Consider the following 17,381-nt stretch of genomic DNA (forward strand, 5'->3'; position numbering starts at 1 on the left):
ACATTTAGTATTCAAAGCCATGAGGTGATTAAGCAAGGCAAACCTCTAGTGGCAGCTGTGCAACTGCAAAGAAAATTACTTTCCTTTAACAATATTCTATGTATAAAGCGACAGTTTCAGTTTTGTCATTTATGAGTTACTATTGTTTTAAATAGGAAAAAAAACATGCTTAGATTTATAAATTAAAATCTTGCTTACAAATCAGTAAAAATTGGCTATGGCTAGCAATAGAAGAAACTACTTGTGGAAATTCTTAGAAATATACACTACATTAACATTACTTCAGTGTCACCTCTAACACTATAAAACGTATATTTTCACTCTATCACCTACTGATCAGTCACAACATCGGCTCTGTCCTACTCTCCCTGTTCTTTGCTATCAGGGCAATCCAAAGGAAAAAGACATTGGATTTATCTTTCTCAGCATGACCTTATATATCGCTGCACACTGATGGTGACAACTACTCTTTCTGACGTCTTCATGGTGTGACTCATCAGCAAGATCATTTCATAGCCCCAGCAATTCCTTTGTTTTTACAAACCATCATCAGGAATTCTAAGTGCAGTCAGTTTAATGTTCACTTCTCGCTCCTAAACAAACATACACCTTTTAGGGTATATTGCGAGTTGACTTAAAATCTGACATTCTACATCGATCTTCACTCCAGGTAACACTTCACTTTAATCGTAGGCCCTGTCTCCACTGTTTTAAGTGACTAACCTCACTTGACTGATCATTATATTGCCTAGCAACGATCTCTAAAACAGATTTTCAATGCATTTGAAGTCATTCAAATTAAACTGTAAATGTCTTTGTATTTTTTTTTATAAAACCAAAGCACTTTTTGAAAAACATTTAGGTGAACTTTACAATGAATCTTTAAAGTCCCCAAATATTTAACTTTATATGTGTAATTCTGTCATTATTTACACGTCAAACTTACCCTCTTTCTGTTCCTCCAGTTCCAGCTCCTTCAGAACGGTTGTGGTTGTGGGGATTGTAGTGGATGGGGGCAAGATGGTTACACTAGGGGTCACGGCAGGTGGGATCTCCTCAGGACGGAAGCCTCGCCGAATCAGCTTAAGATGTACAGACTGTCCCGTGTGGCGTAGGACCTCCACAGCCTGTTGATTCGTATAGCCTTGGATGTTCAGTCCATCGACCTGCGGAGCCAATCACATTAGTGAATCCACAGCTATTGGAATAAAATCATATTTATGATTTAAAAGTATACTGTTGACTGGTTGATGAGGCCTCATGAAGCAGCTGATGCTGTATCATGATACAGTTTAAAGACCACTAGATGGCACCCAGGTTTCATTGAATTAGTAGATCAGAGCCAAAGATTATAAAGAAGAGAGTCACATCTAGTGGTCTTTTAAAATGAAGACACTTTATCATTAAATAACTGATGTATTATAACAAGGCCACATCTCTAGTATGAAGTATATATTCTGTAGTGTGTTTGTTAAAGTACAAGCTTTACTTGTCTAAAAGTAATGTCATTTTCTTAACATAAAGTGTTTTGCTCTAGAGCATATTTTATCTAACGCAGTATTAGTCAGAGATCCTTGATTTAGTTTGGTCATACGTTCTTAAACTGTGTGTTTTGCTGATGTCTATAAAGGTGATAGGTAAAGTTATTTGCAAGAAGATTAAATAAAGATACCTTGTACGTCCTTGAACCAATGTGGTACTTTGAGGCTGTCTACTGAAACTAAATCAACTCAACAGTGAGTAACTTGTTTCTTATAATTTTCTGTTCCATCCATCGTCTGAACTTTTTCTATTTCAGGGTCAAGGTGACCCGAAGGCTTGAAACAAAGGTGTTTGTAGTATCCCTTGTGTTGTGTCAGGGTCAAGGTGAACCACCTCCACCAATGCATATGTATATAGGGAAGCCAGGGAAGTCGTTTACCTTGACCCAGAGACAACACAAGGGATACCACAAACACATTGGTTTTGTGGCCTTCGGGTCAGATCATGTAAATAATTGTAATAGTTTGATGTACTACAACTCAATATAAGAAATTATAGAATAGACGAAAGTTGTGATTTCTAATTTTCTTCCCTACATGTTCATACATTATACATGAACCTGCTCTGGTGACATAATTGCACATGGGGATCACATTAATTGGACACATCCCTTATTTGAGCTAGTGAGGTTATAATGAAGGACTGAGATGAAGGAAGATCTCACCTAATAATTTGCAGCATGGACAGATAAAAAATGGAACGATCAAGGATGTGAGACATGAAGAAAAGGTATATTTCCCTTTAAATTTCCATAGAGCTCTTATCTGCAACGTTGCACTGAAGAGAGAACTCCAGATGCACTGAAAGCGCTCCTGGCCAGGCAGAATGAAACGGCCAATTCCAGTTGAGACTAGGGGTGTAAGGAAATATTGATATAACCATTTATCGCAATGTTTTTATCCCGATACTGTATCAAGATTCAATAGCACTGTACATATATTTAAATAAATAAATATTTTATTAACTATAATTCATATTATAGGTATATATATATTATGGTTTATATTTCAATAGTGTGTGTGCATATATCATTCTTTTTTTTGTATTTACAATTAACACTCACAATTCACAGAATGTATTAATTTGTGTTATGCAATTCAACCTCCGGCCGCTAGTTGGCAACATTCGTCATTTCCTCCATGCTAAAGAAACAACAAAAAAAAACAAAAAAAACAGGGTTCAGCAGTTTGAAAACTGAGGTTTGGACTCATTTTGGCTGTAAGACCAACCAAGACAGTGGCTACGTCGATAAGCCCAATGCAAATAAATCTGGACATGTGGACCAGCTTGACTTCCTCCACAAAAACCTGTAGGTAATGATTTTCTCTACATCTGACTGTAAGTAATGTGCATGGCTGATGTTAAGCATGTGATGGCATTGAATGTTAACTATACTATGATGGTTTTTGTACAGTTCAATTCTTTAAAAGAAACAGTTAATCAATGTTTTTACAATATTGCTGTATATGGTATCGTCACACATGTATCTTGCCAAAGAACACCCCTAGTGTAGACCCAGGGTTTTAAGCACCTTTAAGGCCCACTGTTGTTTGGCTTAGTACCACTGGTTATGAAAGTTCTAGATTTACGGTTTTGAAACACAGTTTCTATAACCTTTGCAGCCAGAATTGCAAACACAATTAAAAATCAAATCAATTGTAAATACTTTCCTCATTTATTACTATATCACTTACACCAAGTGGTAAACTATCTTATTTTCGATGTGTGTTATATTGAAACAGATCTTGAAAAATAAATGCTTACACACTTCCAAAAGCTCTGAAATGGTGGAGAATGTTTGTCTTTTGCAAGTTCAATGTGAGACTGAAGCTAGATTGACTCAAATGATCTTCAATTCACCACCAAAGTTGAAATCTGAATAAAGCAATTGTCCTTACTATGCTAGATTAGATATTCAAAGTGAGACGTTAAAACATTTGGTTTGTGAATTATTCAAACTCTTGCGCTCGTTACTTTGCATCAATTGCCGAAATGGCTCAGTGCTCAGCATAATAGCGTGTATAAAATACCTCCTGTTTGTTTTACGGCGTTGAATTTACTACGTTGGGCATAAATGAGACACTTACAGCGATTATCTGGTCTCCCACATGAACACGTCCATCTTGATCCACAGCGCTGTCTTTAGTGATGCTCTTCACAAAAATGCCAGATGGTTCTGAGAGACATTGTCACACAATCATGTTAATATCTTTGAATGTAAATATGTATGAATTGTGAAACGGGAAGATAAATATGTAACAAATTAATGGATGTGATTTGTAGCATAGTTCAAAATGTTAACATCTGAGTCCAAACTATAATGAGGTTTTAATGTAATAAAGCGATTGACATTGATTAAAATACATTCATTCAAAGAAAAATACATGTATTATATAAAAAATGATTGAGAAAGAAAAACTTGTGTTCCAGTTTAAAATAATATTAGAGAAATAGAATAGAAAGGCTTGATGAGAAAAAAGGTCTTCATAGTATGTGAAAAAGAAAAGAATAAATAAAAACAGTAAATAAAAGTAATCTTTCAGCAATGCCAAAAAAATGCATTTTTATGACATGACATACTTAAAAACGTTATTAAACATGATATTGAAGCACTTCTATTCAAAATGTTTTTGTTGTTTCAAATAAGTAATAATTTTGAGGGTTAGGAAATACAAGCCAAAAAAACAACTAACATCTGGGTAAACAAGCAATAAATAACATTTTATAAACTTATAATAAAATTTGCTGTCAGAAACATTTCTTCATAATCTACATAAATACGAAGGGCCGCATGAGGTCTTCTTGACACACTATCCCAGGTCTGATCCAGGTTTAAATGAACATTCCCAAATGTACTACAAATATATATGTAATGTGAATTGCTATGACTTGAACTGCTTTATCAGGGTACATTTAAGATGTTTGTATTCTAGAGATATTGACATTCCCCATTCAATTGAACAAGCAACATCTTTTAGTACAATTTGTTCCTCGTCACCTGAGTTTTTATCTCCAACGTAGCCAGCAATCGTGATCCCCAGACCCTGAGTGTTCTTGTTGAGTCTCACGTCAAAGGCATCAGCATGCTCTTCCTCGGGGTGCTGTGATGGAATAAGAGGGAATGTAAACCACCCAACAAAACACCATCTACTTCCTTTCCTAAAGTTATATACGTTTGTATTTTACCTGCTCACTGACAGTTGGCAGAAGCACCGGCATAACAGCAGGCACAGCAGGACTCTCATCCACTGGACCTCTGGTGACGATAAGCCTGACTCTGTTCCCACATTGTCTCAGAACCTGGGCCACCTGCTCACTACCCATGCCGTACAGATCGGTGTCCCCGATTCTCAAGATGTGGTCCCCACTGCGCAGACGCCCATCCTTTAAACAATAGTGACAAATTAAAAAATGACAATTTCCAATACTTTTAGGTTAAATACAGAATGTCCTGTGAAGTGACCACCGATCTATCAAGAAACAATAGACAGTTAAATAAATGGGTCATAAAACAACTCATTTATCTGTAGTGTTTTCATCCTTCCTTTTGATTTATTCCGCTCAGTGATGTCATGATTACCTGTTTATATTTTATACTGTCTGCACATTTAATTTAGACAAGGAAACATCCCCTTATCTAGAATTCATTTGTTTAAATCGTAATTTGTGGATCCATCTCATCCTGTCGCTATGACGGATGTATTGCATTTTGAACAGCTGAACAGACAGTTACAGTAAATTGACACTATAACACATTTTCAGTTTTCCTAATCAAAGGCGAGGTCACACAGAGACAAAGTTATCCAGGAATATTTCTCTGTTTGTATCACTTTTTGTGACGTCACAAAGGAGATTGATGTGCCATGATTTCAATGTGAGACCTTCTTAACAGATTAATGCTGCAAGTTCTGTCTGCAGGAAATCAAAACAAGTTTCCTTATGGTTGTGACCCAGTTGCCAGAAAAGAACTTGCAACTATACACATAACACAGATTTCAAAGGGCGGAGAAGTTTATAAAGTAATATCTTCAAAACATCATCTTGATGAGAGACTTCATGCATCTTGGAGAGGAAGACTTTAACATTTAAAACATGTGAGTGAGTCAGAAGAGTTGGGTTTTTAAATGAGTCGCCCTTTAAAAATACCCACTTCCCAGATATAAATGTATCCTGTGCATTTACCTGATCTGCTATTCCTCCTGGGAGTATGGTTTTGACAATAACACCAGTAGTCTTTCCTCCAACAATACCGAAACCCAGGCCGGTGCCATCATTGACCAACTCGATAGACTCCACATGATGCCACTGGGAATACAACAATTGGATCATGATCAGCCCAGAATGCATTCATTTCAACCAATGCTGACAGACAAACAGCTGTTGTGTGTTCTTACTGCACTAGAGTTGGCAGACAGTGTGCTGGCAGTAGAAGGAGTGCGAGACACCACTGGGCTGACTGGCTTCGGTACTGGCCCGCGGGCTACTATCAGCTGCACCTTCTCCGAGGCACTCTGCAGGATGCTGATAGCCTGCTGGTGGGACACAGACTTGTCCAGAGGCTGACCATTGATGGCTAAAATTTGGTCGGCTTCTCTGAGCTTCCCATCACTGTTGAAAATAAAAGCATATCAGAAATGGAACCAGACTTCAATCGTTCAAGCGTTTCAATTTTACCGGATTGTTCTTTGTAAAACACTGCAATCTGAATACATGTGTATCAAAAAATACCTTGCATTTACCATTTAAGAACATCTGTGGTGGACATTTGTAGTATACCATGAAGTTTCCACTACCACTGGAGTTTTTTAACATTAACACGGTTATACTTTTGTATCAATCAAAGTCTAATAATAAATAATGTACTTTATTGCTGAATTTCACACAAAATGAGGTATTCATTTTTCTATTATTATTATTCTCCATTTTTAGAAAACAGGAAATTATATATATAATTGATGCTTACAAGTATAAAACGGAATCACGAGTGTAATCCTTTCCTTTGAAATGTGTCATCATGAAATACCATGAATACATAAATGATTTGATGTAGGAATACTATCACTTGTTAGTTGTTATTCTCACACATCTTTAACATACTTTAGCATACAAAGTCCTGGTGTATAAGTTAAGTTAGTAAAAAGCAAGCTCTGTATTGTAATCAACATTTGGATGAGATATTTTAAATAGACTAAATATATTAGTATAATAGAATTGAAAGTAGATGAAGTGACTTGCCACTAATAATACATATACAACATATTCACTTCAAGCATCCTGGTCTGTAGTGTTTCTAATTGTGGCTTTAATTGTAAGTTCAATCTACATGGCATTTTACATTTCTCCAGTGAGGCGGTACTGACCTGTCAGCTACACTTCCTGGTTGTATTTCCTGAATAAAGATGCCCAATTCCCCACAGTTCTCACTCTTGAGGCCAACCACGCTGAAGCCCAGACCACCTGATGTGGGCTTCTGCAGCTCCACATGAGAAGTGTGACGGCCCTGTTTCACACGGAGAGAGAGAGAGATACAATCGATCAGATTTTAGTCTAACTTTTTTCAAAGAGCAAACCAACTGAAATGATGAAATGGTGTTGAATGTGTTGCTAGTACCTGTGCCATGATGTGTATAGTGTGGTCCAGCCCTTCGGATGTGTTGCCATTGACATGTGAGCCAGTTGGGAAGTCAGAGTTGGAAACATGTCCACTGTTGGGTTTTGTCGCTGCATAAAGATCTCCTTGGTCGCTCCCTCGGGATGATGGAATGCCCCCCTGCAGAGATGGAAAACAAGTGTCATAAAGAAGGTCAACAAATTGTTGCTGTGAGACAATCGGAGAGCTCAGTTTACCACATTCTTTAGGTCTGACTCGTGGCTGAACATTTGTAGTGTGATGAACCAACATTTTCAAGATGGAACTTTGCATAAAATCATACACTGAGAATTCAACATTTGTGCTCATGCAAAAATATGGGTGTGAGAAAAAATATTGGTACAACGATATTTTTTTCAGGATACTCTCTTTTGTTTTTATTATATTTCTTTTGTTTTATAGTTCAATAAAGTGTGTATAAAATCACATCATTTTTACTTTTTCTAGATTTCAAAACAAATGAAAGCAGTTACGACTAGGGGTGTAATAAAATATAAATATAATAATAAATCGCAATATTTTTATACCCGATACTTTATTAATATTCAATAACACTGTATAGATATTTTTTATAAAATGTGCCTTTGAAATAAAATGTTATTTTAATTCAAAGTTATTTTATGGTTTATATTTCAATAGTGTGTGTAGAGAACATTTGATGTTTTATTTTAGCCAGAAAAAGTTCTGTTTCTTGTGTTGCAATATATGGTATTGCCAAACATGTATCGTGATCCATATCGTATTGCCAGTTCAGAGTTAAGTACTTTACTACAAATATATATCCTTGTTCCTACAGTAATGCAATATATCATAATATTTTACACCAGAGCCCCTGTATTGTGATACCTATTGTATCACCAAATTCATGCCAATACACACCCCAACTTGGAACACAAGAGGTCAGCAGAGTAAGTGGTCCCCTGAAAAAAGGACACTATCTATTGTCTTATTACTTTAAACAGTCTCTTTCTTGATATATATATTCTACAGAACAGGTCTCATACTCATTCTAAGATCAGACGTTCTTCACTGGGGGGATTTTCAAAAGCAAGATTTACCAAATGATTTAACAAAGGTAGATTAATGTGGGTTTTAAAAGTCTCCTAAATTGACAGCACGCAGTTGAAAAACAGGCCCACATTACAAATTTAGCCACCAAAAATCCTGGAGTCTCAAACCAGCAGGAGGCCTGATAGCTTGTTATCCCTTCGTGATTAGCTGGATCGAAGGGAACCTAATCCTTCAGGGGATAAGGAGTGAGCTGCTTTTTTCTAACCACAACATGGCTTAGAATGTAATATTTTCCAGCAATTGAATGTAGTGGCGGAGGGCATTGGCAGCCATCTGGATGTTTTTAGTGGCTTGTGTTTTAATTAGTGCAAATGTCTTTCATGGCAGATACTTTTTAATGAAGAAGGCATTGTATAAAAACAATGTTCCCTCCAAATAAAGGGTCTAGTGTTTGCTACTGATCTGGTGAAATATAATTGTCTGTTACTGCGTTAACATGAACTTTTCTGCATCTTGGCTCCTCTTATTGGAATCAGTTGTACCACTTCACCTCTGAATAAGCATCTTTTGTTGGCTCTGCGTGGGCTTTTTTGGCCTTGCCTAAGAGGATTAAAGTTCCAGTTTTGTTCTTGCACATTTATGAAATTGTTTCTGCCCCACTTCACTCTGCTATAGCAGTCTCTTTTGCACTGTTGAGCCCGGGCAGCGCCACCATAGCAACATGGCCTGCTTCAATCACGAGTCATTACGAACCTTGAACAGGACACAACCGATTGCTAGATGAACAAGTGTTACAGCTAACAAATACAATTGTTCTTATTGTATCGCTTAACATTTTTGTTAGTTCTACGTAAAATCCTTGCCTCGACAGAAACACACTGAGGAATGTAGCTCTTTGAAACCAGGAGCAAACTGAACTGCCAGCAGGGCTTTCATAACCTGAATTCCACAAGGGGAAAAAATGCTCCAGCATCATGGCCTCCCACTGCATTGCTCACATTTTTCCCTTTTTAATAACTTTTCTAAGCCCCCCCCTGTCTGCAGGGACTCAAGAACTTCTTCTTTACACTAAAATAATTCATTTCTCAGAAGGAAATTATTAACATGTCCAACGATTAAGTTAGTTCCAGGAACACCGGTGACAACTCCTGTAACTGAGTTCTGGTTAATGTTGTATAACCTCGTAAAAATTCCTTTGGATTTCTTACTCTTTGTTTTTTCTTCCGCACCTTGACTAATAACTTGACTTAATCAAGACAAATAATGTGAGTGGATGCGTGTGGTGGACTAGTGGCTTGTCTGCCTGTAATCCCAACTAGCTGGGATAGGCACAAAAACGTAATATGCACACTTATGGAAAAGTCAGATGAATAGATTAAACTAATAAAAGGAAAGGACTCCAAACACCTTAAATGCACAATGTTCTCAAAATAATTTTAAGTTTTAAAACCATCCATTTTTTTATTTCTATTTCTATGTTTTCTTTTTGTTTTTGGTAATAGTCACAGTGTTAAATTAAAAATGATATTTAATTGATAAGTGTATTCTTTGTTGTTGTTTTGTCATTGTCATTTTACTACTTTCAGTCCATGTGTGAAACAGAAGAACAGTTCCATTTTATGTTGTTGGCACATGCGCAGTAGGTCGGAGAAAAAGAAGTTGATGCGCACACCTGACTGCAGATTACTATTTTTTGCTTGCTTGACCATAAGAGTTGTGAAGAAGGAAGTGTTTTCCCCCGCACACTTCAGTGGAGGGAACATGATTTTGGTGTTTCCACACAGTTGTTTCAGTGAGATGAATATGCTTAGCACGTCTTTTCTTAGCTCGGACCGAATTTGCTCAGGTGATGTCACCCGTTTGGTCAAGAACATCGACATTACATGTGATCGCAGAGATCCAGTTACTCTTTCCTTCTAGTGCTCGTAGTCCACCGTCACCTGTGACAACATCTTCTGGCTTACATTCTCCAGTACATTCCACCATTATTTTGTCCATTTTAACTGGGTGACGTGAACGAAAGTCAACACCAGGGCGATATCTCAGAGTGAAGGGAAAAACGGTTAGTTCTGACACCCATCAATGCTGTCTTCATCACATATGTCAGGGGATTATTGCCGCTGTAGACTGCAAAGTGGGGGGCATGAACGAGAAATTCACGGAATCGTTCTAGCCCACTTCAGAGCCAGGAATTCCAGCTTGTAATTTGTGTAATCTGTAGTTCCTTTTAGTTGGAGTTGGTGTCTTTGATCCATATCCGACCACTCTCAATTATTTATTTTATTTGTATTTACAATTGCAATTGTATCAATACTTTTGAAATTTTATCATTTTAATTAAATGCTGATATTTGTTTTTTCCACCTTTTTTTATCATGCACACCATAAGTAACTAATGGTTATTAAATGTGTGAAATATAATTGGAATTTCAACACTAGATAAGACAATGTTGATTGTGGGTACATTTGTAAAGGTAGTGCAAAACTTTCTCTACATTTAGTAACGGTTAGAATTTGACTTGCATTAAAAAAAAAAAAAATGTATTAACCTTTTTTGCTTAGCTACCCTGCAGTATGTAACTTAGTTTGATTCTTGTTATTCGGTAAACCCTTCATGCAGGTGAACACATCGCTTTTGGATAAAAGTGCCTTATAAATGTATGCATTGTAATGTAAAGGCAAGTATTTTACTCATATTCACCTTATTTGTATACATTCACCGAAACACCTTTTAACACCAAAACACAGCAAAAATAAGACGTGCTGATGCAAACAAAGACCGCAGTCAGCGCGCACTCTCCTGGAATATATATTCCAATATACGGATTCGCGGATAGCATTTTTGAAAACGTGAAACGCTGACCTAAGAATGCAACGGTAAACCCCTTATTACATGTTGAACAACCTGTAATAAGATCTCTCCCAGAGAATATGATGAACGGTTGCCTTCAAAGACCACTCAAACAAGTTTGAAGTCTAAAGTATATGGCGCCATACCTAGGATAAGTATCACTCTGATCAATCCAAAACATTTTTGTCTTATTTACAACCTTCACTTCTGAAACGTTCATATCTTGTCATGCTCACCTGGTCTTTGAGATGCTGCACGGACTTCTGCAGTGCCAGGATCTGGTGGAAGAGGGGGCTCTGGAGCACTGACTTCAGTAGGCTCAGCTTTTCCTCAGTGGGCACGTCTCCCTTTTCCTTCAGCTTGGCCTGGAGACGCTCCACCGCCTGTAAGGCACGCTGTGTATCTGGAAAGCATCACATATTTTAGTGACAGCGGAGGGAGGGAAGCAGGTGGAAAGGGAGAGATTAGGCTGTGGAGGTGATAAGGTTTTATCGCTGCATATGCAGATGGACGGGAATTCCAAGGGCTTTGTCTAGATTTATTTATTGCTCTTCATGGTCTTTTCAATGAACAGATTGTTCGAGACCTTAACATTGTTCGTTATATATTTAACAACGGCATGTAAGTGAGACATAAAAGAACATCACATCCCGAAGGCTTAGCCAAGGCTGGCTGCTGCTCAGTAGACCTTCGCATGTCCAAACCACATTGCCTCCGGTTTTACAGCAGAGGAATACAAAAAGAATCGTCTACGCATTGTTTGTTGTAGGAAAAAGATTTTTTTCCTTGTTCCGCCTCGGGGGTCAGAGAAGGAGTATCGGAAGCTTCGAAGATAACCACGCAGACTCTCCACAGAATGCTTGCTGGACCTTGCATAAGCTCCACAATAGGGCCCGGCCCAGGGTGGCTTGTTAGCAAGGACTGGCCGGGCCTAATGTCATCTTGAGAAAAAAATGAAGCAATTTCCGATGTTCAGCAACCGTGACTAACACCTAATAGAGTAAGCCCGGCTCCGTGGGAGCATACGGAGACGGTCTGTTGTTTGAACTAAAATTGTAAACAAGCCAAAACTGCTTGATAGTCGATAGATTTATTTTTTCAGTCCACATTTCGACTGGTAAATACTGTCTTCATCAGGCAAATAATCGGAAGACCAGATTGTTTGCTCATGAGCTCTTCGAAGACTTGGACCAGAAGGTGATAAAAAAAACCCCAGAAGGAGAAAGGGGGGAGTTTTATTGAGTAGGTTTAATCATAAAATGTTACCTGTAATCATTTGGTTTCTCAACCCTGCACCACTATCTGGCTTTATCCCTTCATCACCTGCTGGCATTTTTCTTGGCAAGTTAACCTTGCTCCGGAGATAAGGATTTGTGAGTGAGTGACACTAGTAAGTCTATTTGACACTGACGCATTTTACTTTTCAACGTCGGGGAAAGTGATATGCAGTACTAATATACAATGGGGGGCTTTTGGACCTAATAAGTATTTTCTTATATTAGAGTGGGAACTGCTTCTCACACAACACACTTCACACCTCCACACAATGCTAATTGTCACACATACTGGGACAAATACGCTCCATTGTCACTTCATATCACGTCATTGTATAGCGTACTCAGTGTAGTATGGATTTGGTCTTTTTCTTTTGTGTTCAGGTCACTTCTTCAGGCCCATCTATAACTCTTTGTATATCTTCTTTTTCTGCCCTTTAGTGAAGGTGGATCTTGTGGTTACTATACAAGTGGATGTAATTATCCATTTGTATTCATTATTATGGTCATTTGCAAGTTAGAGATTTGTTATTAGAGTGAAGTAACGTCACCATAATTATCTGTCAAAGCAAATCACCATGTGTAATGTTTTAGCAAAAGGTGTGAAGCTAAATCTAGATGTTGTGCGACTCTGGACAAGTATTTTGCTTCTTGTGTGTAAACATCTGTTAATTGTGTGACGCTGATGATGGTGAATGATATTTTTTCGGTGGTATATAGTAGTTTACTATGTAGATGGAACTTACCGATTGTTTCGATCATTTTGATGAAGGCAGCTTGTAGCACAGGGCTCTTTTCCACAAGAGCGCCACTTCCTGTAGAAAGAAGTTGTCAAACTGGTTAAGGACTTATTCAAAAATGGTGGTCTAAAACTTTACAATAAATAAAATTCGATTTACAATATTGATTTAATTTCTGGCACTACTAATTACTATTGATGACTTTATGTTGAAATCTTTTGTGCTTACTGCTTATGTGTTTAATGTAACTTTATTTAAATTGATTCCCTGTGAGTCAGTATATCCCAATTGTATTGAGAATAAACGCAAAACACATTTGTTTTGTAATGGTGAGTTTGACCTGTATACACTTCTTATGCGAGGGGCCGGGATATACAACATATAATCAAAATATCTTTATTCCCGTTATTATATTTGTTTCAATTGCAATAGTAGGTGTTTGTTATACTTTAAGAAAACTCTGATTCAAAAACCCGCCTCTCAGGCTTCAGACGAATGAGACGAGAAAAGACTCACAAACGCTTGTGTATCTGTAAAAATAGATACACACCAGCCTGGCACTGAGACATGTGTAATTTAATTACAATTATGAAATAAAAACCCATATATTTATACTCATATATATTTTTTAAATAATGTAAAACCTTGTTTCACTCAACTTAAGTTTCTGTGTTAGTTGTCTTTTGTAAGGTTTTTGCGGTGAATTACTATTTTATCATCAATTTAATGTTGTAATGATTTATTTATTATTTTATTTATTTACACGGGCATTACACTGTCGTACATTTTTGTTGTTAGGCTAATAGTATGGTTATTTCTCATTGTTAGTTTATTATTTGGGAAATCCTTTTTCATCATTGTTTAAAAATTAAACAAGTTATTACACAACTTATTTGATGGCATAATAACCTCTTTTCAAAATGCATTGTACTTTATTTAAATTAAAAAATAAATCAAATGTGCATTTTTTTTTAATGTTTTAAATAAAATTAAATAAGATTGAATTGATGGACAATCAAACGGAGAATAAAGCTTATTTTAGGATTATATTTCTTTTAAGTTATTCCAAAATATTATAGAATTCTTTATTTGTCCCTTCTCTCTTTTTCGCCTTGACTGCCCAGTATAACAGTGTATATTCGGCCCCTCAGGAAATGTAATTGCCCACCCCTGAAAAAGAGGAACACCTATCTTGACAAGGAAAGCGTGACTATGGCTAGAACTGCCAAGTGTCACGCTTTGAGTGTCACAGTCACGCATTCTCACACCACACTCCCCATTTTTTACATTACAAAAGTGTTATTATTATTTAGTTCTGGACTTTTTGTGATCACTTGATAATCTTGACACTTGCAGGGTTTTTTGCACTTTGTTTCACATGGTGACTCTTAGTATTTTGTTTCACCAACTTGTCAACTTCACAGACCGTCTATGTATTTTTCAGGTCATAGAGAAACAAAGTTTACAATTTAACTTCTTTTTTTTTTCTTATTTCCTTTGTGTTCTCAAAATGCTGGTAAACATTAAACTATTTATTTGAATAATTGCCAACTTTGTATATGATATTATTGTGGTAATACCTTTACCAGTATGTTGTGTAAAAGGTAAAAATGTGTGTGTGTGTGTGTGATGACTAGTACATTTATAAATTGGTTGATATACTTCTAGTAGTAGTAACACAAGGAAGAGGGTGATGAAAGACCAGTGGAGGTGTTAGGGAATGATAACTTGGCTGAAGAGGAGGATCTGTGAATACTGAAGTAAAGTGAGAGAATAAAGAGTTACGGTAATGTTATGGATTACAAAACTATATATAATGTAAATGTAAGCATAATTGGGTTGTAAAGTTTGTAGGTCAAGGTTTGTGTATTTGAAAAAAATATTTTCAAATTGCAGAACACATTTTTGACATTCTGCAATATTGCAGAACACTGGAAAAAAAAGTATTTCTACCACTGCATTTAAATCTTCAACCTGTTATAACAGGTTTTATTCAGATAATTTAAATTTCAACTTTAAGATCAATGCTTTCCCTGAGTTACTATCATTGGCAGCAATAGATCTCTTTTGGAAGTTTTGGATTTCTAGAATATTAGAGAAATGGATGACTGAAACATAATATTTAAGCTACGATAAGAATATGGCATTGTAGAGGTGACTGATGCCATAAATCAATAACTAATTCAAGTTACTATCAATGAGTTGTCTAAGACAACGATATCCATGCCAGGTTCCAATGACGGGTTTATGATGCTAAAAATAAATAATTATCCAAAGTTAAAAACAATGATTGCCTTGGATCTATTCTAGAGAGATATGGACTACTATACCACAAAATATCATACCATTTGAATGTAGAATTGAAGAGAAATTGACAATTTAATCCAATTTTAGTCATGCATGACAAATCTTAAAAATGATTTAATTGATTAAAAATTGGTTATAATAATTAGAGCGCTTATGGTGTAGACAGTCTACTGTATGTTCTCTGGAAGTGCCCACTATATTTACCTGGAGTACTACCGGAATATTACTGGTTTACGTCGCATGTTATTCTTTAAACGTCTGCCACAAACTAGCCTAAAATGTAAGTGAGTAAGCAAAGGTTATTTGTAAATCGCCTTTCTAGACCAGGCACAAGGCACCAGGGTCAAAAACAATACACAGTTATAGGCTTTATTTACGCTATTATTTTAACTATTTTTCTTGTCAATGCTTCCAAAAAAGATGGACATTACAGACGAGCAGTATGGAGGAATGAGGAGTTTTTTTTAGCGTCTTTTTTGAGGAAGACGAACCTGAGCTCCAGTCCTACACTAAAATGAATACACATTTTTGCCTATACAGTTACTCTTCAGTAAAATGAAACGGATTACTATAGAAAATAATCCCAACCCTTAGTCGACATGATGGTGAAAAGAAAACTAGTGGGTGGATTTTAACAGGGTTTAACAAAAAGGTCACATCTTAAATATTGAAACCAATTGGTTGAGAAAAAATAAGCAGATTTTCACGGGTTATAAGTAAGTAAGTCATTTATATTTATAGAGCACTTTTCTAGACCAGGGTCACAAAGCGCTTAAACAATAAATTTAAAAAAAATGGTCCATAACTGTCTTAATGTTTCAAACAGAAACATTGTCCTTGTATCACTGGACTCATCTTTACAAGGCTATTTAAGTAAAACTGGTCTTTTAAATCAATTGATCTTAAAAGTTTCACATAGATAAAGTCCGGACTGAAACAAGCTATGTTGATAATACAATAACGAGGTTATTACTCAGAGGATTTTTTATAAAAAGTAATTTGAATTGTGGCTGTGAAGTGCGTGAGTGCCATCCTGGTGCATACAGCCGGTGAACACTCGGGACAATCCGCTTTTCACAACTCCGCCTCCCTCTCATCCAGAGCAACAGGCTGGCACAACATCGTAAATAAATCAGCGTGAACACACAGAAGCGAAACACACAACTTCACGCCTGTCTTATGAACAAAACAAACACCATTCGACCGCTTTTTTAAACACGCAAATTCTTGTCCCAACATCGAGTTAACGGACGCACTATTTCTCCCGTTAGCGCCATTTACACCGAAAAAAAAACAATGGCGCCGGAAGTTCAACCGCAGACATAACTTCGAAGAATAGTATTATTTAAAAAAAAAAAAGTACTACGTACTTGTACAGCCGTTTTTGTTTCCGGAGGCGTCAAGACCCACGACCCGTGGCTCTGTTGTTGTCCCGCGGCTAACGGAGCAGACTGGGGCTTAAAGATGGGGCGTATTATGGTAACTGGATCCTCCGGGGAGCTGATCTGAGAGCGAGGACTCTGACGCGGAGGCTCCGCCTGCTGGTCAGCCTGTGGCCCGGCCTGGTCACTGCAGGCGCGTCACCCGCTCTGGTCACTAGAAGTTACAACAACAAAAATATCTAACAGTAAGTGGTCAAAAAACAAAAAAACTATTGGAATTTGAATCCATCCAACCATGTCTTCCACTCATGTTAGGGTGACCCTATTCTGAATCCCCAAAAAGGGAGTGTTTTTCACACACTTCTTATGGAACACCCGTATGGAACGTCATACAATATAATATATATATTGAAGTACGTTGAAACATTTATGAATACATCCCTTTAAATTGCTATTGGGGAATAAATGCACGCATATATGTGTATATCAACAACTAAATGTGTACCTTATATAAGCGCTTTGTGACCCTGGTCTCGAAAAGCGCTATATAAATAAATATTACTTACTTACTTACTTACTTACTTATATTTCTAAAAAGTGAATTACCGAATATTCTATTTGAGTG

General features: G+C 36.9%; 1 protein-coding gene across 2 annotated transcripts in view; it reads right to left on the bottom strand.

Annotated features, from left to right (window-relative positions):
• The window catches only part of mpdz (multiple PDZ domain crumbs cell polarity complex component), a 39,533-nt gene extending 22,701 nt beyond the window's left edge, over window positions 1–16,832 (bottom strand). For both annotated transcript variants that reach the window (XM_087789466.1, XM_087789465.1), the window contains exons 1-11: window positions 16,745–16,832; window positions 13,074–13,142; window positions 11,290–11,456; window positions 7,154–7,312; window positions 6,903–7,042; window positions 5,937–6,150; window positions 5,725–5,847; window positions 4,729–4,926; window positions 4,541–4,643; window positions 3,630–3,718; window positions 947–1,166 (exon numbers count right to left, since the gene is read on the bottom strand). In XM_087789466.1, the coding sequence (XP_087645592.1) occupies window positions 947–1,166; window positions 3,630–3,718; window positions 4,541–4,643; window positions 4,729–4,926; window positions 5,725–5,847; window positions 5,937–6,150; window positions 6,903–7,042; window positions 7,154–7,312; window positions 11,290–11,456; window positions 13,074–13,089 (1,429 nt within the window). In that variant the 5' untranslated portion in view covers window positions 13,090–13,142; window positions 16,745–16,832. The remainder of the gene's footprint in view (window positions 1–946; window positions 1,167–3,629; window positions 3,719–4,540; window positions 4,644–4,728; window positions 4,927–5,724; window positions 5,848–5,936; window positions 6,151–6,902; window positions 7,043–7,153; window positions 7,313–11,289; window positions 11,457–13,073; window positions 13,143–16,744) is intronic.
• Window positions 16,833–17,381: the final 549 nt, after the last annotated feature.

Source organism: Callionymus lyra, chromosome 4 (genome assembly GCF_982586985.1).
Source record: "Callionymus lyra chromosome 4, fCalLyr1.hap1.1, whole genome shotgun sequence".
NCBI lineage: Eukaryota > Metazoa > Chordata > Actinopteri > Syngnathiformes > Callionymidae > Callionymus > Callionymus lyra.